The sequence below is a fragment of the Perca flavescens genome, chromosome 21 (genome assembly GCF_004354835.1).
Source record: "Perca flavescens isolate YP-PL-M2 chromosome 21, PFLA_1.0, whole genome shotgun sequence".
Taxonomy (NCBI): Eukaryota; Metazoa; Chordata; class Actinopteri; order Perciformes; family Percidae; genus Perca; species Perca flavescens.
This window is the reverse complement of record NC_041351.1, coordinates 29,722,613-29,747,178: the sequence shown is the minus strand read 5'-3', so window position 1 is coordinate 29,747,178 and position 24,566 is coordinate 29,722,613. Positions and strand designations below refer to the sequence as shown.

The window sequence follows — 24,566 nt, the reverse complement described above, 5'->3', positions numbered from 1 at the left end:
CTCTGTAGTGTACCATTAGCTAGCTACTCTCTCTGTAGTCTACCGTTAGCTAGCTACTCTCTCTGTAGTCTACTGTTAGTTAGCTACTCTCTCTGTAGTGTACAGTTTGCTAGCTACCGTAAATGGAGGCTACTTTTAAAATGCCATATTTTCCCTCTGGGCTCACCAAAACGGATGTAAAAGCATATTAACCATTCACTGAACGTGATCGCTAGTAAACATATTACATCTTTGAGGTCATACTGGTTCGGCATCAGAATCGTAAAAAATAAAAAAAAAACGATACCCAACCCTACTCGTTACTCGTTATTACAAAATAAAATCAGAAGAAATTTATTGCACTGGAATATATATATATATATATATATACCATCTAACCTGTTTGACACAAATGTAGCCTTGGGGAAAGAAAAGCATTTCATGCACACATTTGACTGAAAACGCAAAAGTACACATAAAAAAATGGGTTCCGATTGGCTGTGATATGGTCCAACACTTTTCTCCTGGATGACGACTTTTGATCCACTTAGTGTCTTCATGTGATGTCTGATGGAAACTTCCAGGTGTTGATGGGATGGCAGACTGTGAAAGGCAGGAAACGCTGAGCAGTGTGTGAATGCTTGTGGCATGGTGTTGTTGGGTTGCCATCATTAAAACAAAAGCTGTTTAAGGACTGAAAGTGTGCCAGGTCCAGTTCAGCTTCTCTACCAGTGTTGGATTGGTGTGCATCATTTGCTGACAGAAAGATGTCCAACACATGGCGTTTCTAGAGGAACTGAACCGGATCTGCCCTGTTGGGCCCTGTAATGTAAAGTGAGCTCTTACCTCATTGTGGATTTTAGCCAGTGTTTGTATTTTGAAAGGCTATACTGGATTTAACATGTCTAACAAATGAGCCTAAAGCAGAACAGGAAATATCAGTGTACATAAGAAGAGGAACTCAACAGTTTAAGTCCCTCTACAACTACAAACCTGATACTCATTATTTTTTCAACAATAAAAATATGAATCAAACTGTTTGATGACCTGCCTCATTTCTGGAGTCCTTTTGTGCTTTGTTTAAAAAGTCATCTCCAACGACTGTGTGCATTCTTTGAGAGCTTTCTATGTCCCATTTCTGACCACTGTGACTCATCAGTCTCTTTGTGGGGAGTCCCTGATATCACTGCTTCAGTCCAACGGGACAAACTGCTCCTCTGGCTTCCAACCCTAATAGGTGCCAGATGAGGGGAACTATGTTGGATGTTGGCCTGTACGTGGATTCTTTTCACAACTTAACATTTACCTTAACCTTTAATAAACATCACCTTTTGTACTTATTTGTTATATTTCAATAATAAGTTAAGGAAATGCATCACTGCGTCAAGAAGGATACCTATAGGTATGGGCACCCCCAATCCAAAACCCTTTTTGTTAAATTCAGCTCTGTGTGCTGAAACCCCCCCCCCCCCCACCGGTGTTAATCCACACAACAAACAGAAAGGAGCGCACAAGCCACAAAACACTATTCCAGCAAATCAGCAACAGGCAGGGACAGTTGATGGTGGGGTGGCGGCAGCATGTGAATTTGCCAGCTGGCCAGCCAGTAGTTATCTGTCCCTGAATCTGGGGGGTGGAGATTCTGAAGGGGGGGGGAGGTTGTATTTGTTTGGCAGATGAGTTCAAATATCAACCATCAGCATCAGCATTGCTACTGCACCTTTAATGGTCATACATAAACCACAATATGAAAGAAAACTATATGGCTTTATTTCAGACAAAATGTAAACGTCTACAAAGACACTTACTAAATATGATTCTACGCATATTAGTTTTTGTATCTTGCTATATTGAATAAATTTACCTTAAATATTCTAGCATCAGTATTCTACCTGGCTGACCTGTCATCACTTTGTGTTCCCTGTCCTCTCGTTAACTATATCCCGGTCTACATTTTTTGTAGATTATATTCTGTCACTCATCTGCTGACAGAAAGATGTCCAACACATGGAACTAAACCTGTTTCTGGGGGTGGGGGGGAAGAGACATTTCCCCTCTGAACTTCTCTCAGTTTGATTTCATTAACTCTGTATGGATCAAATATTTCACAGAAAAAAAACAAAGATTAGAGAAAAGTATGAAAAATTAAAACCAACATCTGTAGAACTTTTTTTTCCCTCTTCCATTTATCATCTCACAGACTTCAGATTTATCAGGTGACCCTTTGGAGGGGCCTGACCCCATTTTGGGAACTGTTTAGACTAAACTAGCTTACTGTATATAGCGTAGTTTAAACTGGCTCTACCTCGAGCAGCTACAACAGTAAAATCTGCATTGATGCATCAGAATGAGCAATTTAACAATATATATTAATATATTTGTCACAGAGGCCATTTTTTTAGTACTTTAAATACATTTTGCTAATAAACTACTAATAGTTCTTCCAGGTGCTTCAGTTTCCTTCTACAGTCCAAACACATGCAGGGAATCTCTAAACTAGGAGTCTGAATGGTTGTCTGTCTGAGTGTCAGCTCTGTGACAGACCACTCACCCAAAGCATGCTGGGATAGTCTTCAGCCCTATCCTCCACTGCAGTCCAGTGGACAGATGGATATATAAATGACAGTCAGGTTAACGTGTGGAGTTAATATAATCACTGAGCACACATACAACACCGAGGTGGAGCATGAAATCATTGTATTATTAGTCACATAGCCTTAAGACTTATGACATGCCTGAGTTGAAGAATCACAACAGCTTAATTCATCACAATACAAAAATAGCATTTATACAATAAAGAAACTAATATTGTACAATGTTGTGTTTCTTGGCACATTATGAATGTAAGCTGTGTTAATGTAATGATTGCTAAAATACTGCTAAATACTAAAAAAAATAATCATTATTCTCTCAACATATTTTGATTATCCTTAACTAAAAGTACAATTTATCAAAAAGAAAAATCTCAAAACTAAATGTGACTCATAAAAATAGACAATTTGTTTCCAGAAAGTGATTGTTGTACATGTGAAATGTCTTAGTTTAACACCTATAATTTTCATATAAAAATAAAAATATATTCTGTAAAAAGGAAAAATACTTGGAAGAAGACATGAAGTGATCTGCTACGGTGCACCATGAGCCAATTTGTAATAGCAATTACTCAGCATTCAAGAAATCCCTCTGTTAATAAACCTGTACAGAAACTCACTGGTTAACGGTCCACTCACACGCACCATATAAGCATGAAATTGTAAATTAAGTAGAAAATTGTTATGCAAGATCAGAGTCATCCACATTGTTTTGTAACTATGCAAGACCACTTGTCCTGATGCTAATTAGTGCAATGGCTATGAAGCACACAGCCTGACACTCAATTAGCTCAGAATAAGGCACAATATTCAGATTGACTTCAAACTGATCGGCATGAATAGTGTCAGTGTCTGAAAATGCCATCTCATTAATTGCTAAAGGTTTCCTGCAAGTCAAACATTTCAACGTCCACCAGCAGTTACAGTGTAGTGCCTCGGATTTAAAGGACTAGTCAAACATGTTGTTTTGTGCTTCCTTTATGCGAGGGAGGTGTTCCGCTGGATATCAATCTCATGTCTGTGTATTAACCACAGAATAAAGCCCTATTCACACAGGACCAGTATTACCTGGTGACCTCTAGTCATTTGTAATAATTACGGAGGTTGTCAGTGATCTTAATCCTGATAAGGTATGCACCTCTGGTAACCCCTACCGGGCCTGGCCAAAAAAGATATGGAACCCCGACCCCCAACCCTCTGGGTACAGGTCAGGAAAATAAAGTAAAAGCAGGCCTCGCTAATCCCGTGCGAATGCGCCACACAAAACTCAGGTGTGTGTGGGGGTCCCCAGATGGTACTAATCCCGTGAGAGTAGAGTCAGGACGTGGTTAGCCTAGCTTAGCATAAAGACCGGAAGCAGAGGGAACAGCTAGTCTGACTGTCCAAAGTATTACAAAATACATCTACCCTGCCAACACCTCTAAAGCTTTTTAATTAACACTTTGTTTACCTGTACATGAACGGAAAAAAGTATTTTAATGTTTAATGGTGACAAAAGACGCTGGCTTCATGAGCGCGGTTAGTGCCGACAGCCGTGCAGCGAGAGAGAGGAGTAGACAAATGCAAGGGTGCATCAGTGTGCAGGAGACTTCAGAGTATTGGTAAGTGAGCATTTTTGTTTATATTCTGGGGATTCTGAAACCAAAGGATTAATTTAAGAGAGAAAGTAAAAAGCACATTTCGTTTCTGAGCCGTACGCTTTGTTTTTCATGTCTTATGAAGTTGTAGCTGTCTTAAGACGTTTGTAGCAATGTGGTTGCTTAACCGGATTCATTTTGTTGAAACTTGTTTGTGTGCTCAGGTTCAATATGGTGCGGTAAAATATTGATTTATATTGAGGTGTTTAATTACTTTGTAAATTATTCAAAGACTAAGTTTGCTTCTGATTGTTTATTTAGATGCTAATGACATTATTACTTTTCAGCAATGAGCTAACTGTGTGTGTTTTCTCTTTGTTTCCATTTAAAAAGGTTTTCAACCTAATTACCTACCTACAAACTCCTTGTATATAAATTTATTTATGAAAATTAAATAAACCTGGAGAAGCAGTGAGTTGTCACCGTGTCCTTGGTCGTCATCCTAAGTTGTTTTCAAGATCGAGTCAGTTACTGATTTAAAAACAGCCAGATAACTGGACAGCACCGTGGTGTCTGCACAGAGACCAGAACCTGAGTCCACTGAACCCCAGCTATAGTAAGAGATGCAGCACAGCGGCGTGGGGCGGATGGATACACGGTTGTTCGTTAAGAAATAGTTCCAACACGTAATCAAACAATATACACTGTGTAAATAACACCACTTTAGTCTTGTTTTGTACTTTGGACAGAGCCAGGCTATTCCATTTCCCCCTGCTTCCAGTCTTTATGCTAAGCTAGGCTAACCACATCCTGATTCCAGCTCCATACCTAACACACAGGCATGGGATATAAATCCATCTTTTCATTTTACTCTGGGAAAGTAAATATGTGTATTTCCAAAAATGTTGAACTAGTTCTTTAAGAGCAGTGGAATCCAAAACATCTCATGAAAACTCAAGTGATGTGTGAAAACTCTTTTCCCCCTGCCACATGCACAACTATCCAGCACTGATTTGACTACATGTGCAAACAGATTGGTCCTGTAGATTGAGTTGGTTAGATTTTCTACGATGTTTTGGGATAGCCATGGAAATCAGAGGTGGAGGAAGACATTCTTCTTGCTGCGACTTGAGACAAGTTTTTTTCAAAATGTAGTCTCTGCTCACTCTAGTCTCTTCAAGGCCTGTGGGTAGTACTTGAGGAAGATTCTGTGGGCGATCTCGTACGCGTCTCCCTGAGGCTTGGTTGGGTACCTTCGGCCGTTGTAAATGAACCCTTTTTCTACCTGGAAAACTGCCTGGTTGAAGGCGTCCTGCTTGAATGGTTGACCGCTGTCCAGGCACTCTACCAGAGTATGAACAAAAAGGCCCCATCGCTGGGCATAGTAGTCCTCCATAAGGCCTCCCCACTCTTTGCTGGCGTAGTCCAGGATCTCACCACTGGGACCCCATAGAGTGAGCTGGTTTCTGGCGTTCATGTCGTAGAGCTGTGCCTCCTTCTCATCTAGGGCTAAAGACCGGGCCCGCTCCAGCCACGTCCCCAACAGGAAGTTGCGGTCACTACTGAGCAAACGATTGAGTTCAGGCAAGAGATCATAGACCAGCACCCCACCGGCGGTCAGCAGCTCCGGCAGCTTTTGGTGCTGGAAGGCATCTGCGATATCCTGGTAAAAGATAGTTGTCAGGACTTGTAGGACCTGCCGAGTCACATCCACAAGATCGTACCGGAAAGTCTCCTTGGACATGAGAGATGGAGCTGCCTCAATAATCAGTTTCCAGGCTTTGTACAAATCAGCCGGGTCATACCAAAGGTCAGTATTCATGCGAAAGGAAGGCCGGCGCACCAGTGGGCTATGGTTGTGGTTTCGGTAATGTGGCACTGTGCAGTTGTAGACGCTGGCGAACAGGAGCCTCCATGCAGCGGTCAGGTTCTCTTGTGTGCTGCCGTAGCGGCGTACTGCATATAGCGACGCCCACTTTGACAAGTTGACCGGCTCCTTGCGCCAAGCCAGCTCGCTCATCAACTCGTACGTCACAGGATTCTGCTCAATGCCCTCAGGTGTCATGCCGATGCCCACCAGGGTGGAGTTTGGGAAATGTAAGGCTTTGAAGGGCCCTGAATTGATGCTCTCCACAGTGCCAAAGAATCCACTGTTGCCCCCAAAGTTCTGCAGCATGCACCAGATGAAGGGCTGTCCATAGAAAGACTCTGTGTAGGAGAAAATTGGCTCGGTCTCTGCAAACAGGTCCAGCACGATCATCCTTCCGAGGGGCACTCCGTGTAGTAGGGCCTGAATCTGGGCTGGCTTCCAGAACGCTGCGTCACTGAAGAACAGCCAGCCTTGCATCAGCCAAATTGCCTGAGGATCAACTGGGGAGAAAGAAAAAAAATTGATTTGGATAAGGGACAAGAAAGGGACAGTTCTCCGTGCTTCGACGGGGGCTGTCTGTGTAGGACAATTACACAATAACAACAATAACAAAAGGGAAATTATTGTTATTTTTACCCATAATATCAGCATTCTGACAGGCACAGATTTAAAACTCGCAATGTGGACAGGATATTAGTCACCCAGACACTCACCTGCGGTCATTGAGGCAAAGACAGAACGACTGACTGCAGACAGGTAGCTGGGGTCAGAGGAGGGGGGAGTCATCTCATTGAAGGTGTCAGTGTTGTAGATGTGATCTGTACCAAACTGCTTCACCACCTGGGACAGATAGAGGGAACCGATCTGGAGGAAAAGTGGGTCACGAGGGTCTAAGATATAGGAGCATGAGAAGCTGCAGTTGAAGTGAGCCCAAGGCCCCAATCTGGTTACATTGGCTTCCGGATACAACCTGAAATACAATTTAAAAAAATAAATGAAAACACGTGTGAATTCCAAATGGGTTTGACTGAAATATTCACTTTACTGTACTTAGCCAGAGTTTTTCCTGCATAGAGAAAGTTTTGGCGGCAAAGAAAAATCCCAAGCACAAAAAGAATAAGATAATTGCTGGACACTGATATTATTGTAATATTCTATACATTATTACATTAAAATTAAATGCTTTTTTAAACCGATGAAAACCTATGGAACTACCTGAGTGAAGACGGACGAAGGACAGTACATTTATTTAAAGTGATGGTTCGGAGTAATTTCACCCTAGGGTCCTTTGCACCATGACATCAAGCCAAACACCCCCCCAGAAGCTTTTTTCACCTCGGTCGAACATTGGGAGAGTTAGCGTAGCAGCTGAATAGCTTAGCGCTGGGGCTAATGGACCCACGTTTGTATCTCGTAAATGACCCCAGTAATAATGCCCAAAATGATACCAAACTTCTACACTAGTACATATAGGTTATGTACTCCTAAAACGATGGATTGGAAAGTTTGTAAGTACACCAGAAGTTTATGAACACTTGCCTGCTGGCTTCTGCTCTCTGCTGATGCTGCTGCTACCTGCAGTTAGACGAGTGCTTAGGGGCCGTCTACAAATTACTACACCGAAAAGATATACAAGAAAAATATTTATTAATTTAACTTATTTTTTTAAAGTAAGTGCTGTTGTATAACTAGCAGGAGACAAGTTATAATTGAGGTACATTTGTAGACATTACCTTATTTAATCATTAAATTAATAAATATTTTTGTTGTATCTCTTTTCGGTGTAGTAATTTGTAGACGGCCCTAAGCACTCGTCTAACTGCAGGTAGCAGCGGCAGCAGCAACAGAGAGCAGAAGAGAGCAGGCAAGTGTTATTTACATTAGAGATGTTCCGATACCGTATCGGTATCTGCTCCGATACCGCCTAAAACGCTGGTATCGGGAAGTACTGGAGATTATGCACCGATCCGATACCACGTAATAAAGCCCTAAAGAAAATCTACATTAAAAGTAGTTTATTTATGTTCTTTTTCCGTTATAACTGACTATCAAACTGGAGAAGAAGAATAAAAGAAAGTTCTGTGGCGTTCATTGTTTGTGTTTGTTCATGTTTCACAAAGAGTTTAACCTGAACCAGACCGACAACAAAGATAGAAATCATATCCCATCCATACAGGGATAGTAGTATACAGCTGTTAAAACATAATAAAATATATGACACTCTGGTATCGGCCGATACGCAAGTTCAGGTATCGGAATCGGTATCGGGAAGCAAAAAAGTGGTATCGGGCCATCTCTAATTTACATAGAATAGAACAGAAGAATAGAATAAATCTTTATTGTCCACCAGGGTGGAAATTTTCCTTTGGCTCACCAGACATACAAGAAATAAACATACAGACAACATATCAGACATAGTAAGTTGAGTATAAAAAAGATATCAAGATAAAAACAAAACAAATCTGCTTAAATAGGCATTTGGAATAAAGGATTTTTTAAATACACTTTTTGCCAGAGGTACTCTGAAGCACCTCCCAGACTTCAGGAGCTCAAACTGTCTCGAAAGATGGTGTGTACTATGTGCATTGATTTTCCTAGCTTTCTTCCTCATTCTATCAGTGTATTATTTGGGTCAGATGTTTTAGGGGTTTGCCCACTATTTTGCTAGCCATTGACACAATTCTATTTAGCTTGTTCTTGCGTTTGCAGCTTAAATGGCCAAACCAAGCAGAGAGATGAAAAGTTAAAACAATTTCAATGTGTGTGATGTATACTAGCTCAGTAATCTGAGCACTGACACCCAGACAGCTCAGTCTTTTAAGGAGACTTAAAATATAGTCTGCGTTATCTGAAAAACTCAGATAGTTGTCAAGAACCGTACCTAGGTACTTAAAAGTTCCCACAGTTTCAACTACTAGGCCATTTAATAAAACTGGCTCTATTTTTACATCTGTTTTTTTGCAAAAGAGTAACTCGTTTGTCTTTGCCACATTGATCTCTAGCTCGCTATCATTGCACCATGCTTTATGTGTGCTCAATAAGAGGCCTCACCAAGGGGATCAGTTTTTTGTAAGAGGCCAACTAATGCCATGTCATCAGCATATTTTATCAATTTAAAAAGGTACTATTATTGTAATAAACTACATAAACTCCTGGTGTACTTACAAACGTTCCAATCCATCGTTTAATTACATACATAACGTGATAAGTTTATAAAATATGATGCACTTGACCTCAATCGACAATGTGGCCTTGACCAACTGCCACTTTGCTCGTTTGAAAGCCATGATGTCTCTCTCTCATGGGTGGGCCAAATTCTCTGGGCGGGCAAAGCAGAGAAAGGGAAGGTAACCTTGCTCCTTATGACCTCATAAGGAGAAGATTTCTGATTGGTCCATCTGAGCTTTCATTTTCTCAAAGGCAGAGCAGGATACCCAGGGCTCGGTTTACCCCTATCACCATTTCTAGCCACTGGGGGACCATAGGCAGGCTGGGGGAACGCATATCAATGTTAAAAAAAAACTCATAAAGGGACATTTTCATGCCATGGGACCTTTAACATTAATTCAGTGAGTAAGTTGATAATTGGACGACATTGCATTTCTCTGTTGTCTGGTTTAAGTTAAGTACTCAGTCAAAGATCCTTTGTGAGGGAAGAAGTGGAAATCTTCTCTAGGTGCAAGCAGAATACATTATGCTAATTTCAGGAGTCACATTCTCTTGGTGAAACTTCATTCATATAAGATATCAATTCATCATCCTTATAAACCTTAGAACCAGGACCGTCAGTACTTTTAGCTTAGAGATAAGGTGTGTCAGATTTAGATCTAGCATGAGTCACCTGAGGATTCCCTTGGGAATGTTCCCGGAGAAGGCTGGCAGCACAGGAGTCATGCCAAAGGATCTCATTCGCTCTAAGATTTTAAACTGCAAAAAAAGAGCAAATGTCACGTGAGAGGATGCGTTCCAGGGCAGCTGGTAAGCGGATATTCATCAGCCAACATTTTAAATATAGACAATTATATATTAGACAATTTTATCCACAAAAATGGATAGCTTTTAAAAAAGGTCTTCAAAGCAACATTATCTAACTATTTTATATCTTAAAATAACAGCCTTATTTTGGACACTGCTTGAAAACAAACCCCCAGATCAGTCAGATACTTGGAATAAAAAAACAAAGGAAACAGTAAAACTATGAGCTCAACGGTCTGCAAACAGCCATCACAGTTTGCACCGACTTCCTGCTTCAATATAGAGCTACTGTACTTAGTGTAGCTGTGTGCAACGAGGGATTATTAGCAACATTTCAGATGTATCAACTTTTAATTTGACCTCCAAATAAAGTGGTTTCAATAAATTGGCCGACCTGGGGGCTCGTTGTCACTGTTTCTTCCAGATCTCAACTATTACTTTTGGGAGTACGATGTTTTCATAAACAATGGGAATGACCTCTAAAACCTAAACTGAAGCCACTATATGTGTAAAATATGATGTGATGAAATAAATCTTTAAATTTTTCTGATGGCCAAAGTTTTTGTTTATTGAATAATAAGACAGGCCAGGTGAAAGCTGCTGCTTTCAGCCCGTTGGTTTTCAGTCTCAGTGTTTGATGCTACCACTCGGTGGTGCCAAAGTCAAACGTGTCATGATTCTACACATAGTGGCTTCCAACTGTGTTGCCAAGCATGGAGGTGTCAGTACTTGGAGGTAGAGCTGGTTCACATGCCAGGACTGTGGCAGAGGCCCACCAAACTTGAAAACGTTTCCCATTCGGTTCCAGGCGAGAAACGCCGGGCCAGAGAAGAACTCTTCAATCTCCGACTGATTTAACCCAAGAGCTCGGTAGACCTAGAAACAGGTACACAACAAGTAAATGTGATGTTCACATGGTGCTGCACATATCAATCAAGGTATGGATCATGGATCTGCTTCTTAGAGATTATTCCTGCTCGTCTTCTTGAATCTCCTTTCTCTCAGAATCCCTCTTCCCCTTCCAGTGTTTTCCCTAGGTTTGTGGAAGACTTAAGCCCGAGACCCACTGAGCTGATAATCGGCCCGGCGAGGTCAGTGACTCGAGTCTGTTCGGTGTGTTCTGTGCCGTCGTCCGTCCGAGGGGCCGTCGGCCTTCATTTTGGCTGATTTGACTTGTATAATCGTCAGGACAGGGACTGCTGGCAGTCTGACCCATCTGATTGGTGGAGAGCTAACCAGGAAACGGGGAGCGGGATGAGCATCACTAGAGTATCTCAAAATCTGACGAAAATCTTTTAAACTGACCTTTGTTGATCTGAAATGAAGACCGATTCAGCAGCTGCACAGCCTATTTCTCTCATCAAATGTTTTCAGAAACACGTTTCAGTGAACTATTTTAGTCCAATATGAGATCGGATTCTGAACGAGCCGCCATGACAGAACGTGATGCGTTCGTCCAATCAGCTGCCATTTTTTAGTTTTTGGGCGACAATACAGATAAGCGACGTATTACATATCTCGTCTCTTTGGTGTGTTCTGAGGAACTTTTTGGACCAACTCAGGGAGACTGATCAGCCCGAATGCCTTTTCTGCCGAGGGGCAGCCGTCTGGTCGGTGGGTCTGGGCCTTTAGTTGAACGTATTTTGCGGAGGGTTTAGGGGTCCTACCTGAAGAAAATTTAGTTTTTCAATGAAACCAAAAAAATGCAATTGCTCATTCATCATTTTGGACCATTAATTGTTACCATATCTGTCTAAAATGTCTAAAAAAGCTGGGGCAGAAAATAGAAAAGCTTAAAGACTTGGGGACCCACTACAACCATTGGATCGGATTAAAAAAAGTTTTGATGCTCACATTGATTTTACATTCATTCAGCTTAGGGGGTGCCCAAAACGTCGTCGGTGCTGCACCTAAGCCTTATAATGGTAAAGAAATACCTGCATTTGATATTATTTCACTTGTTGCTCTGAGAATAATGTTTGCGGTTACATCTGTTCCAGAAATAAGGCTTAAGAGGAGCCAATAATGGTACAGTACACTGATACTAAGAGCTGCTTTTACCAGCGTCCCAGTGGTTAAATGTCGATTTTTTAAGGAAGATCATCACTTTCAGCCTGAAGCGTGATTTATACATAAAATCTAAGGCGAGGCTCCGTACGTAGGTACACGAAGACACAATCCTACACTGGACCCTATGCCGTAGCCGTGCACCTCTCCAAAAATCTAACAAGACATTGCGGCGTGGTTTGGCCCATGGCTTGGTAGCATTGCATCCCCCCCCTCCCCCGACTCATTTCCTGGTTCTCCTTCTCCACCAACAACATGAAATCAATGAGATAGTTAACTTCTCCTGCTCCAGATTTCCCAGTGTGTTCAGAAAGAACAGGGGAGACACTTTGGTTCTCTCACTAGGACTCTAGAGACGGTACTCACTCCGAAGATAATCACCATCACTGTCTCTCTCTCCCTCGCTCTACCACACACTCCCCCCACGCAAACACCTGCCGACTCGACGCACACACCAGCACACAAGTATAAACTTCAGGCCACTTACGTAGGCTACAGCGAAAGCTCTGCGTGGAGCCTCCACACAACCATAAATCACACTTAACAGGTTGCTCTTACCTCTTGCCACAGGGCTTCTTGTCCTGTGAAAGCCAGCGGCAGATTGATTCCATTGAGTGCCATCCAGTCGATCTCTCTCTCCCACCTTGGCCAGTCCCACCACACAGAGGAATAGCTAAAAGTGCAGACGTTCTGGTAATACCGGAACCTAGTTACAAACAGACAAATACATAGTTTATCATAAAAGTGATGAGTCTTAAAAATGAAATGTTCAAATTAGATAAAATGCAGATACGCAAAGAATAAATAATAATCCTAAAATCAAAATAAAAGAAATCAAGCTATAAATCAACAAAGAGAATCAAAATGACAAAAAAAAGCATGCTTTGTTAGCATTAGGCAAGACTTCATAGCTGCTTGAATTAAAGACTGCAAAGTCAAATATACCACGCAAGAGCAAAATGGTATTCTTTATATATTTTGTCACTGTAGCACACTCTAGGTCTGTGGGCCAAATTTAGGTTGTTGTAAGACGGCTGTGTGGTAGCCTGCTTTAGAAAATGAAATCAGAATGCATTGTTTTGCTAAATTCTATGATGACTAGGGAACTTTTTTGCTGACTTTTTTTAAGGGTGTTATGTGGACCAAATTGTAAGTGAAATGGCTATATGAGAAGTGCAATAATACAGTCAAATATATTTTACTTTTTCCAATTAAATAAAATCATGTCAATAAACTAATTTTCCAGTGTGGCCCTTTGTGAAATTTGAGTTTGACACCTAGCCCATATACAGGATTTTTTTTTTTTTTTTTTTGGGCATTTCCGCCTGTAATGATAGGAACGCAATGAAAGGGGGAGAGAGAGGGGGAAGACATGCAGGAAACCGTCCCAGGTCGGACTTGAACCCCGGACCCCCAGCCCCAGAGTCACAGAGAAAAAGCATCTAAATTGCTGGTGACATTTTAAAAGAACAACCTAACTAATTAATCAACAGATTAATCAACAATAAAAATCATCCCTAGTTGCAGCCCCTAGTTTTTTAAGATCCATTCAAACCATGGTTAACTATTATTAAAAGACCTTGTGGGTTTTTGAAAGATTACTGCTTCAGCTGGATTCTTGGTCTCATTACATCTGTATGAGCAGCAAGCTTTTGCTAGACAGAATACCAAACTGTGACCTCTGTGACACATCTTAGACAAGTCTGCTGTGTAATGGTACTTTCCCTCAGAGCACAGACATCACCGGCTTGCTCTTTCCTACCATTATCCTCGACAGTATAAAAGGCCTAAGCAAATTACCAATATGCACTCCTAGAATAAAGTGCCTGCCAAAGTATTTGCAATTTCTACACCCATTTACAATACTAGCATGATGACTCCACTGTAGTGGAAAAAAGTACTGAAAAAAAACAAATATTTCCCTGTCATTTTCTATAAGTAGTTGTCATATAGCATTGCTAAAATAATAAATAGCCAGTTAAAAAAAATCACATAGGCACTGTTGTTTTTTAAAGCAGTGTAAATTAAGACTTAGTTTTCTGCAGCTGGTAAATGACGCCCGCTTCCTTCCCGCTAAGAGTTGCTCTTTGCCACCAAGATATAGTCATGGGAAAACTAAAGTGTGCCATGATGCTTGCCATGGCTTTTTCAATCTAACTACTGTGCACATAACATAACTGGGATGAGCTGATGCGGGTCTAACAACAGATAATTGAAAGGAAGGGTCCTTTAAAAAGGGCCCGGCCACAGTACAAGTGTCCATAGTGCTCACAGTAAACAATGAAAAATAATGTGTGACAACGGTCCATTTGTCACGCACATAGACAGTATGGTCACGCACCCATGGGTTTTGATGTGTGTGTTGTGAGCGGTGGGGGCTGGGGTTACACTGCGTCCAAATACTGCTACCGTAGCATTCAAACACAGACATATCACGGCATCCTCTTTTGTAAAGTTTGATATCAGAAGTTGTCATGTGTCTTATGTGCTGGGAAGCTAGATGTTCTTAGCTGCTGATTAAAAAAAAAAAAAAAAAAAAAAGCTATCGCAGCATTTCTATGACTCTCATGGCAACTGGTCATTTGACAGGAATGGCTCCTCTATCTGGTAAAGTCTTGTGGCTACCACTGACTGCGGTCAAGCCAGCCGACACTCGGATCTCCGTGGTCAAATCAGCCGACACTAAATTTGTAATGCGCTCTTATAACGGTACGCGTGGTAAATGCATTCAAACGGCCCAGCTCGAGTAGCGAAGTTAGGGAGATGATACACATGGGAATACTTCCGGTTTTCAAAATAAGGTGTTAATACAACATACATTTAAAACTAGATTAATGGATTATATTCACCTTAAGTAAAATATATGTAACCTGTGCCTGCCCTTTATACAAAACAAATAAGTAAATTGTGAAAGGAATGTATATTTTGAGTTTTACAAGAATACAACATTTATCAAGGAATAATTCCAGACAATGATTTTTGTCAGGTGACACCTCTGACTGCACCCATATTTAAAATCAAGCAATTAAACGGTATAAATTTGGAAATTTTAGAAAGTAAAAGTCCCATATTTCTAGGGTAAAATGACGTCAAATCTGAAACTTAAGGTGCCATAAAAAGACATTGGTCCATAGTTCCAGGTAATGACTGACATATTTGAGTAGAGGACATCTTTGACTACACCCATACTGAAAATGAAACATTTTTACTGTATAATTTTGGAGATTTTTGGCAGCAAAGTCCCATACTTGTGCAGTAAAATGAGTCAAAATAGGAAATTTGAGGTGCCATAAAAAGACTTTGGTCCATAGTTCCTGGAAATGACTGACATATTTGAGTAGAGGACATCTATGACTAAACCCATACTGAAAATCAAACATTTTTACTGTATAATTTTGGAGATTTTTGGAAGCAAATTCCCATACTTCTGAAGTAAAATGAGTCAAAATATGAAATTTGAGGTGCCATAAAAAGACTTTGGTCCATAGTTCCAGGCAATGACTGATATATTTGAGTACAAGGCATCACTTAAAACTATCAAACTGAAAATCATACAATTTTACTGTATAATTTTGGAGATTTTTGGCAGCAAAATCCCATACTTGTGCTATAAAAAGGAGTCAAAATATGAAATTTGAGGTGCCATAAAAAGACTTTGGTCCATAGTTCCTGGAAATGACTGACCTATTTGAGTAGAGGACATCTTTGACTACACCCATACGGAAAATGAAACATTTTTACTGTATAATTTTGGAGATTTTTGGAAGCAAAACACTAATTCATCTGTCATATGACCATGCCAATGGTACATGAAACAATAAATACATAACCTGTCATTAAAAAAAAATTAACCGGGACGATTGAAACGATAAATTTTTTTTTAATGACAGGTTGTATTTATTGTTTCATGTACCGTTGGCATGGTCATATGACAGATTAATTAGTGTTTTAAAATGTCCTACAGTGTGGAATGTCAGAGTTTTTTAGTTTAGGAGCAAAATAGGTTTAAATGTCAATTGTTGCTGTCGGGACGATTGAAACAGCGGTTTCATTCGTCACAACCAGGCAGTAAACCCCATGTATTCTAAGTAATTGCACACATAGCCTATCTGTGTTTATACAATATTTTATACAGGTGAGACATGGAAAAGTGGTTTTAGAAAGATGTAAATATATTTGGGGCTATCAGGTTTTCCCATGTTATCCCATGGAGACTGACGGGCTGTGGTTCATGAAGCGTAGGCCTACTTATTTAGATGTGCGGTGGCCTTACCCACATAACAGAGCGAAATAACATTTTGTACTATAGAAACACTACATAATTGGAAACATGTATTATTCTAGTTATATAAATGGCATAGTGCCATGGTATTTCCATAATTGCGGGATACGCGCTTCACGATGACGGCAATGAGTTGTTAACAGACATTCACCAAGACGTAGGCTATAGCCCTACAGCAATCTATCTGAAATAACACCTATTTAAAGTACTATTCATGATATGTTGCTAAATATTGAAGTTGTGGGAAGTGTACATAGCTTAAACTGTATGTTTCATTCGTCCCCCCCACGCCTGTTTCATTCGTCCAGGCCAGGAGGGACGAATTAATCAAAACGCGCGTCAGACTACTGCTTAAATAACTCCCCAACGGTTTCAGTCAGAGCTGAAAATGCAACTGTATTTGACCGAGGACAGATTTAGGTTGCTAGTGACAAAATATTAGCTTTAAGTGTTTTACGATGTCTTTGTAAATTACGTTTAATTAAAAACTGTTTCATTCGTCCCGGTTCTCCCCTACTTCTTTGCGTGGACAAGTTTCCACTGAGATATGCAATTATGACAAACTATCAACAGATTTAAGGCATCTGCTGTGAAAAAAGATGGAAACTACAAAGCATGATTATTGCAGCACACATACCCAGGGGTGTTGGACTGGGGGGGGAAAGGGGACTGAGTGCCCAGGGCCCTCATGTGAGGAGGGCCCAAAAATATGCTAGAATTTATAGCTTTGGCTGCAGGGAGGGGCCCATAGAAAATGCCTTTCACAGGGCCCAGAATTTAGAGCTACACCCCTGCACATATCTTGAATGGTAAAATAAGCCTTAACATATTTTTAGACAAGATTATTCATGTTTTTTTCTGCTGTTGATTTTCAACTTTTTCATCTAATCTAATAATGCCTCTGAACCAGATGGGGAAAACACAACATCTCTTTTTCTTAAGAGCCTAGTCCTCCATGAAATGCATATGTAAATATAATGTGAATGGAATGTTTTAAGTGTTTTTGCCCGTATAATATATGTCCACTTTCTCACCTGGTTCTTCCAGGTCCCTCTCTTTGTCCACTCGCTCTCCATCCTTCTCTCTCTCTCCCCATCCTCCTCTCTCCCTCTATCTCCTTCCCTCCGTCCTATCACTGACAATCACATACAAAACCTTTTGTAATCAACTAGAAAATAATCTTCAAATAAAAGAAAATAAAACACAGTAGTCCTACCATATACATGTCTTATAGGCTACCTAGCCATTTTCTCACCTTGTTCATCTTGCTCTCTCTGCCCTTCTCCCTCTCTATTCTCCTCGCTCCTTTGTGCTGTCAAACAGAAGGCAAATGTAATCAACTAATCAACAGAGAATGCATTGTGTAGGCTACCAAAGTAGAGCTGATGAAGGTCCTGCTGCTCCCGAAAACATGTCTTTTCGCTTTTTTCTTTTATTTGAGCTGCTTGGGTAACTTTTTTTCATTTTGGCGTTTAGACCATTGACATAACACAAAGGTTTAGACCGTTTAGACTCGTCTTTCTCCGTCTCTGTGTACTTCCCATTTCTCCTGTCACCGTTTGTTTATCTTTGGCGGCGCACTGTGGGACGGACTAGTCCATTTCATTGTGAAAGTAGGGGGGGCTGACCTCTCTCAGCAAGCAGGGCGCCTGCAGCTGCTGGGGGTGCTGATCTGCCAATTCCCCACACAGTGAAATGATAGTGTTGGAGCTATTCATTGTTTTGTTATTGCCAGAATCATTGTTTATGTTTAATAGTTAAATATTAATTTATTTAATTTCGGTTTTTGCTTGAATCATATAGCTACATAAATTTGTTTTATCATTAGTATTTTATTTTGCTTATTTTTAGTATCATCAAGTGCTTTTGTTTTGAAAGTACCAAGCAGCCTTAGCCACAGGTGTAGTCTACAAATATGGGTGAACAGGTATGTGGGAGGTAGACACCGGGGAGGGCTGATGGTTTTTTACCAGAGCCTAGAGACGCCATTGCTCCTTTGTGTGAAATGTTTGTTGCTGAGAAATTGGATTAATAAACCTCACAGAAATGCCATCTCTGCCTGGACAATGAACGTTTTTATCTCTGCGTAAGATTCACTCCTTCGGTGCCTCAGTGGCTTTTGGACTTTGGAGTTTTTAGTTTGTTTTGTTCAGTCTGAGGACAATTCGCCACTACAGATAGAAAACAGAAAAACGCTTCGCAGCACAGAGGATTATTTATATATTTTTTTAAGTTAAGTGGCTGCCCGGTTCGCCCGTGCCAAAAACCGCCACTACTTTGAGCACTAAACGATCTCACATTATCACAATAAGGACTTTATTTTCAGGGGTGCTGAGATGATATTTAGGGGTGCTTTAGCACCCCTAAAAATAGCCTAGCGCCGCCTATGCCTGGAACTATGGACCAAAGTCTTTTTATGGCACCTCCAATTTCATATTTTGACTTGTTTTACAGCACAAGTATGGGACTTTGCTTCCAAAAATCTCCAAAATTATGCAGTAAAAATGTTTCATTTTCAGTATGGGTGTAGTCAAAGATGTCCTCTACTCAAATATGTCAGTCATTACCAGGAACTTTGGACCAAAGTGTTTTTATGGCACCTCAAATGTCATATTTTGACTCCTTTTATAGCACAAGTATGGGACTTTGCTGCCAAAAGTCTCCAAAATTATACAGTATAAATGTTTGATTTTCAGTATGGGTGTAGTCAAAGATGTCCTCTACTCAAATATGTCAGTCATTACCGGGAACTTTGGACCAAAGTGTTTTTATGGCACCTCAAATTTCATATTTTGACTCATTTTACTGCAGAAGTATGGGACTTTGCTGCCAAAAATCTCCAAAATTATACAGTAAAATTGTATGATTTTCAGTTTGTTATTATTAAGTGATGCCCTGTACTCAAATATATCAGTCATTGCCTGGAACTATGGACCAAAGTCTTTTTATGGCACCTCAAATTTCATATTTTGACTCGTTTTACAGCACAAGTATGGGACTTTGCTTGCAAAAATCTCCATATTTATACAGGAAAATTGTTTCATTTTCTGTATGATAGTATTAAGTGATGCCCTGTACTCAAATATATCAGTCATTGCTTGGAACTATGGACCAAAGTCTTTTTATTGCACCTCCAATTTGACTCATTTACAACAGAAATATGGGACTTTGCTTCCAAAAATCTCCAAAATTATACAGTAAAAATGTTTGATTTTCAGTATGGGTGTAGTCATAGATGTCCTCTACTCAAATATCTCAGTCATTTCCAGGAACTATGGACCAAAGTCTTTTTATGGCACCTCAAATTTCATATTTTGACTCCTTTTACAGCACAAGTATGGGACTTTGCTTCCAACAATCTCCAAATTTATACAGTAAACATGTTTCATTTTCAGGATGATAGTATTAAGTGATGCCCTGTACTCAAATATATCAATCATTGCCTGGAACTAGGGACCAAAGTGTTTTTATGGCACCTCAAATTTCATATTTTGACTCCTTTTATAGCACAAGTATGGGACTTTGCTGCCAAAAATCTCCAAAATGATACAGTAAAATTGTATGATTTTCAGTATGATAGTATTAAGTGATGCCCTGTACTCAAATATATCAATCATTGCCTGGAACTATGGACCAAAGTGTTTTTATGGCACCTCAAATTTCATATTTTGACTCCTTTTATAGCACAAGTATGGGACTTTGCTTCCAAAACTCTCCATATTTATACAGTAAAATTGTTTCATTTTCTGTATGATAGTATTAAGTGATGCCCTGTAATCAAATATATCAGTCATTGCCTGGAACTATGGACCAAAGTCTTTTTATTGCACCTCCAATTTCATATTTTGACTCATTTACAACAGAAGTATGGGACTTTGCTTCCAAAAATCTCCAAATTTATACAGTAAACATGTTTCATTTTCAGTATGGGTGTAGTCATAGATGTCCTCTACTCAAATATGTCAGTCATTACCTGGAACTATGGACCAACGTCTTTTTATGGCACCTTAAGTTTCAGATTTGACGTCATTTTACCCTAGAAATATGGGACTTTTACTTCCTAAAATTTCCAAATTTATACAGTTTAATTGCTTGATTTTAAATATGGGTGCAGTCAGAGGTGTCACCTGACAAAAATCATTGTCTGGAATTATTCCTTGATAAATGTTGTATTCTTGTAAAACTCAAAATATACATTCCTTTCACAATTTACTTATTTGTTTTGTATAAAGGGCAGGCACAGGTTACATATATTTTACTTAAGGTGAATATAATCCATTAATCTAGTTTTAAATGTATGTTGTATTAACACCTTATTTTGAAAACCGGAAGTATTCCCATGTGTATCATCTCCCTAACTTCGCTACTCGAGCTGGGCCGTTTGAATGCATTTACCACGCGTACCGTTATAAGAGCGCATTACAAATTTAGTGTCGGCTGATTTGACCACGGAGATCCGAGTGTCGGCTGGCTTGACCGCAGTCTGCCACTGAGGGGAGTTGACACACATGATGTACAGCAGTGTGAAGTGGATTTGGTGGGAAAACAACATTTTCAAAGGTCTTTTGCTGATGTCAGCAACATTTGCAATCAAAGTATACACACAGGCCATTCAAACGGAGGACTTTTTACAAATGCAATCCACACTAGGCCTGCACGATATGAGGAAAATATGCAATATGCTATAGCGTTGTTGAATTTTGCGATAACGATATTACTTGCGATAAATAAAAAGGTATTAGAGTGTACACATGTCTGCTGCTTTCAGTATTCTGCTAAAATACAACAAATTGCTTATTGAATTCAAAATGAAATCATTTCCAACTTTCTTTTATTGAAAAAAGTGAACATTGAATTAAATATAAACGGCGCCACTAAAAAAAAGAAAAAAAGAATGACAGTTACATTTTAATGTGCAGTTTTCTGCTGAAATGTTCTTTCCACTAACACAAAAAAATCTCCTAGTGCGTTTATTGCACCAGTTGATATCGTGATGACGATTATAAAAAAACCTGATATATTGTGCAGCCCTAAGCCACACCTCTCTTTGTCTGCCTTTGATTACATAAAACATATGGGACCATGAGGGGAATACTTTTTAATAAAATATATGACATAAAGTGCATTGTTCTTTCATTTGTTTTATGGGAGGTTGGAATTTAGAGGAACATATAGAGTCTGTTATATGAGTCAGCTCATAGCTGATGTTTTAAAAGCTCAATACTTTCTCTCTTCCAAAAGGGAACAACACTTCCATATGAAAAAAATAATAGTGCAAAAAGTTTTGAGATCCTTTACTTTGAGAATTTCACCCTGGGAATAAACAAATGATGTATCCATCCATCTATCTACGTTTTTTATATCATTAAATCACTCCAGCCTATAAAAAGCATTTTAATGTTATGTCAAAATGCAGCTCCTTTTTTAACTTCTTTACATACTGTTGGATAGTTTCATCTATAGCATGATCATGGGTTTTGTGTGACCTGAAAAGTAACTAGTAACTAAGACAAAAATGCAAAAATACTCAAGTAACCTTAGCCTACCTCAAAATTGTAACTACTAAAAGTACATTCCTTACTTTTCACCCCTGATAATACATTTATTGTTAAAACTGCCTTTAGGCTACTCTTGTAGAATATGACTTAAGACGTTAAAAGAGTAATTAACAAGGTCTTTTGGTGAAGTAGACATGGACGCAGTACCGTTACTAATTTAGCTAGTAGCGTTAGCCTAGTAATGTGAAAAGTTTAAAATGTCCGCAGAATTTCAATAAAAGAAGGTCTGCTTGGTGTACTGGGTGTACGCCGAATTAAAGTGCTGCTAACAATGCCAAGAGAAAGCGTTGAGGCGTGTGCCAGTATTCCAACCGGTGGCTTACTGACCTGTGCCGGGTGTTGATGCGCAGGACGCCGGTGAGCCTCGGCAGAGGACGGGGCAGGTCCAGCTGGTCACCAGACCAGGAAACATGGCAGTTGCAGAAATATTTCAAATAGTTGTAAATGCCAGTAGCCACTGCCACTCCGGTGCTGCCCGTAGCGAATATCTTGTTGTTTTTAGAAGACCTGAGCTCACACACATCTAGGCTGTCGTTGGAAAGGCTCCTGTTGACTGACACTAGGAACTCAGGAGATCTGGTCCCGAGCAGGCGTCTCAGCAGCTCGACCACTGCTCTCCCCTGAGTCTTGTCGCTGGCTTTCGGTTTGATGTGGTCTAGGGTAGGAAACTTACAACATACAGTTACAAAAAGACAGAACACGACGAGCAGAACCGGGCTCCAGCCGCTTCTGGGTGACATGGTGATCCCCAGTCAAATGAAGCCAGAGTTTCCCACCGTAGCACAGGTTTAAAAACAAGTTTATTTGTCCATTTGCAGATAACCAGGAAGCTGATGGTTTACTGAAGTGCTGCTGGCCAATCAGAGCGAGAGAGCTGCTGCCTCGATTATAACGCACAGCCAATCAGAGGATGCAGTTCCCATAAAACCACGGGATCAATCCGTCATATGGTTACAGAAGCTGTTGATTTCAGATGCTTGCTTGATGTCATGTGATCATGTCATTAAAAAGCTCAAGGTGTAAACCATGTAACTTGGTGAATCATTGCTCACTGCTGATAGTTCAAAACACAGCCAGGACAAATGGTAACACGTTGACCTTTATATTAAGTTTGCAGCTCACTAAACTGACGCACAGGAGATATGTGGGCCGACATGATGTGAAAGTAACACACGCTGCCGGGTTGGTTCAGTGGGTAGAGGAGGCGCGCATATACTGAGAGGCTTATGCCTCGATGCAGAAGTCTAGGGTTCGAGTCCGACCTGAGACGATTTCCTGCGTGTCTTCCCCCTTTCTCACCTAGCTGTCCTATCAATTAAAGGCAGAAAAGCCCCAAAAAATAATCTTAAAAAAAAATAGACTAAAGTAAATAGCCAATCTGGGTCCCTATGGCTGCAACCTGTGTGGTTAAGGATAGGTTCAAAACCCTTCAAGTCTGTCCCAAAACATTTGCAAAGTGTCAATATGATCATTGAAACAGGTATTGCTTATTGTAATTGCTCATATAGACCAATACGAGGACCCGATCCTTCCTCACATTGTTTCAGTGTTGGGGGATAAAATCCAGTCTTTGTGTAAAATGTATATTCCAAATTTAATCTGAAGGTAATATGAGTAGTATGAGGTACATATCAAGTGGATATTTCAAGAAGTTGTTTTTTTTGCAAAATTCTAATAAGTCAACCTTTATAAAGGTTTGTATAAAAATTGTAACTAATAGCTAATTAATGGCTAAGAAATATTTACTAATGCTTAGATCCTTTAATGAGAAACACTTTACCACTTTGTGTTAAAGAGCATCCCAACCAAAATCCATTTATAAACAATTCATAACTGTAGACTCAGGTTGGCAGAACCTTAATAAATAATTACTAATATGCTAACATGATGTTCTGTGCACTAAACATGGGGTTACTAATACCCTTACATTTCCAGAAAAGATACTGAGAACATCACCACAGAGTCCTCCATGGTATGGCTCTGCTCGTAAAGCACACAGAACACACACACAGTCAAATTACTGCATTGCAAGTTAAAAATCTTAATGAACTCAAAGTACAGGAGTATTACAAGCTAAAAAAGTTTTAACGTACTTGTTATGCAGACTACATATTATTACATATGACAGAGGCACCATAAAAATAATTTTGAAGCAGTTATTATAAAGGTGAAAATAGTTACATAATGTTGCTTTAAAGCTGTACAACTTAACAACTTAACTTTCCCTGCTGCCTTAAAAATGTGAATTAAGTTGAACTTCAGTTGAATACGTAGTTCACTCATGAGTTGTAACATTGTAAAACCAGTTGAGTTTAGTTAACTTACATTGACAGAATAAACTGAAGATATTAAGTTGAATCACCAACTGACAAAGACTGCAGCCAGATGTGTTTACCATTTACATTTTTCTACATTTGACACAAAACTTCCAGTTGTGAATGCTGTTGGCACCACTTCGTACCAGAGAACATGGCAGCCTGCTCCCAATAACATAACAAGCTATCAAATTCAATAACCTTCATCATGGTAAACACGGTTTTCAAAACGTGCTAAAGACACACACACACACACACACACACACACACACACTTCCCCTCAAACAACAAAAAAAAGAAGGGTCTCTGGAGATTTTTAACTCTGAAACAATGCATGCTGATGCAGACCATG

The 24,566-nt window shown here is 39.9% G+C and overlaps 1 protein-coding gene across 1 annotated transcript; it reads right to left on the bottom strand.

The window, feature by feature from the left end:
* Nucleotides 1-2,659: 2,659 nt before the first annotated feature.
* On the bottom strand, nucleotides 2,660-22,761 carry naglu (N-acetylglucosaminidase, alpha). The gene is made up of 6 exons (XM_028568315.1): nucleotides 22,227-22,761; nucleotides 12,618-12,765; nucleotides 10,722-10,868; nucleotides 9,859-9,944; nucleotides 6,731-6,987; nucleotides 2,660-6,517 (listed from the first exon to the last, which is right to left on the bottom strand). The coding sequence occupies exons 1-6, from the start codon at nucleotides 22,637-22,639 to the stop codon at nucleotides 5,310-5,312; spliced, it is 2,259 nt and encodes a 752-aa protein (XP_028424116.1). The 5' UTR covers nucleotides 22,640-22,761; the 3' UTR covers nucleotides 2,660-5,309.
* Between the last annotated feature and the right edge of the window lie 1,805 nt (nucleotides 22,762-24,566).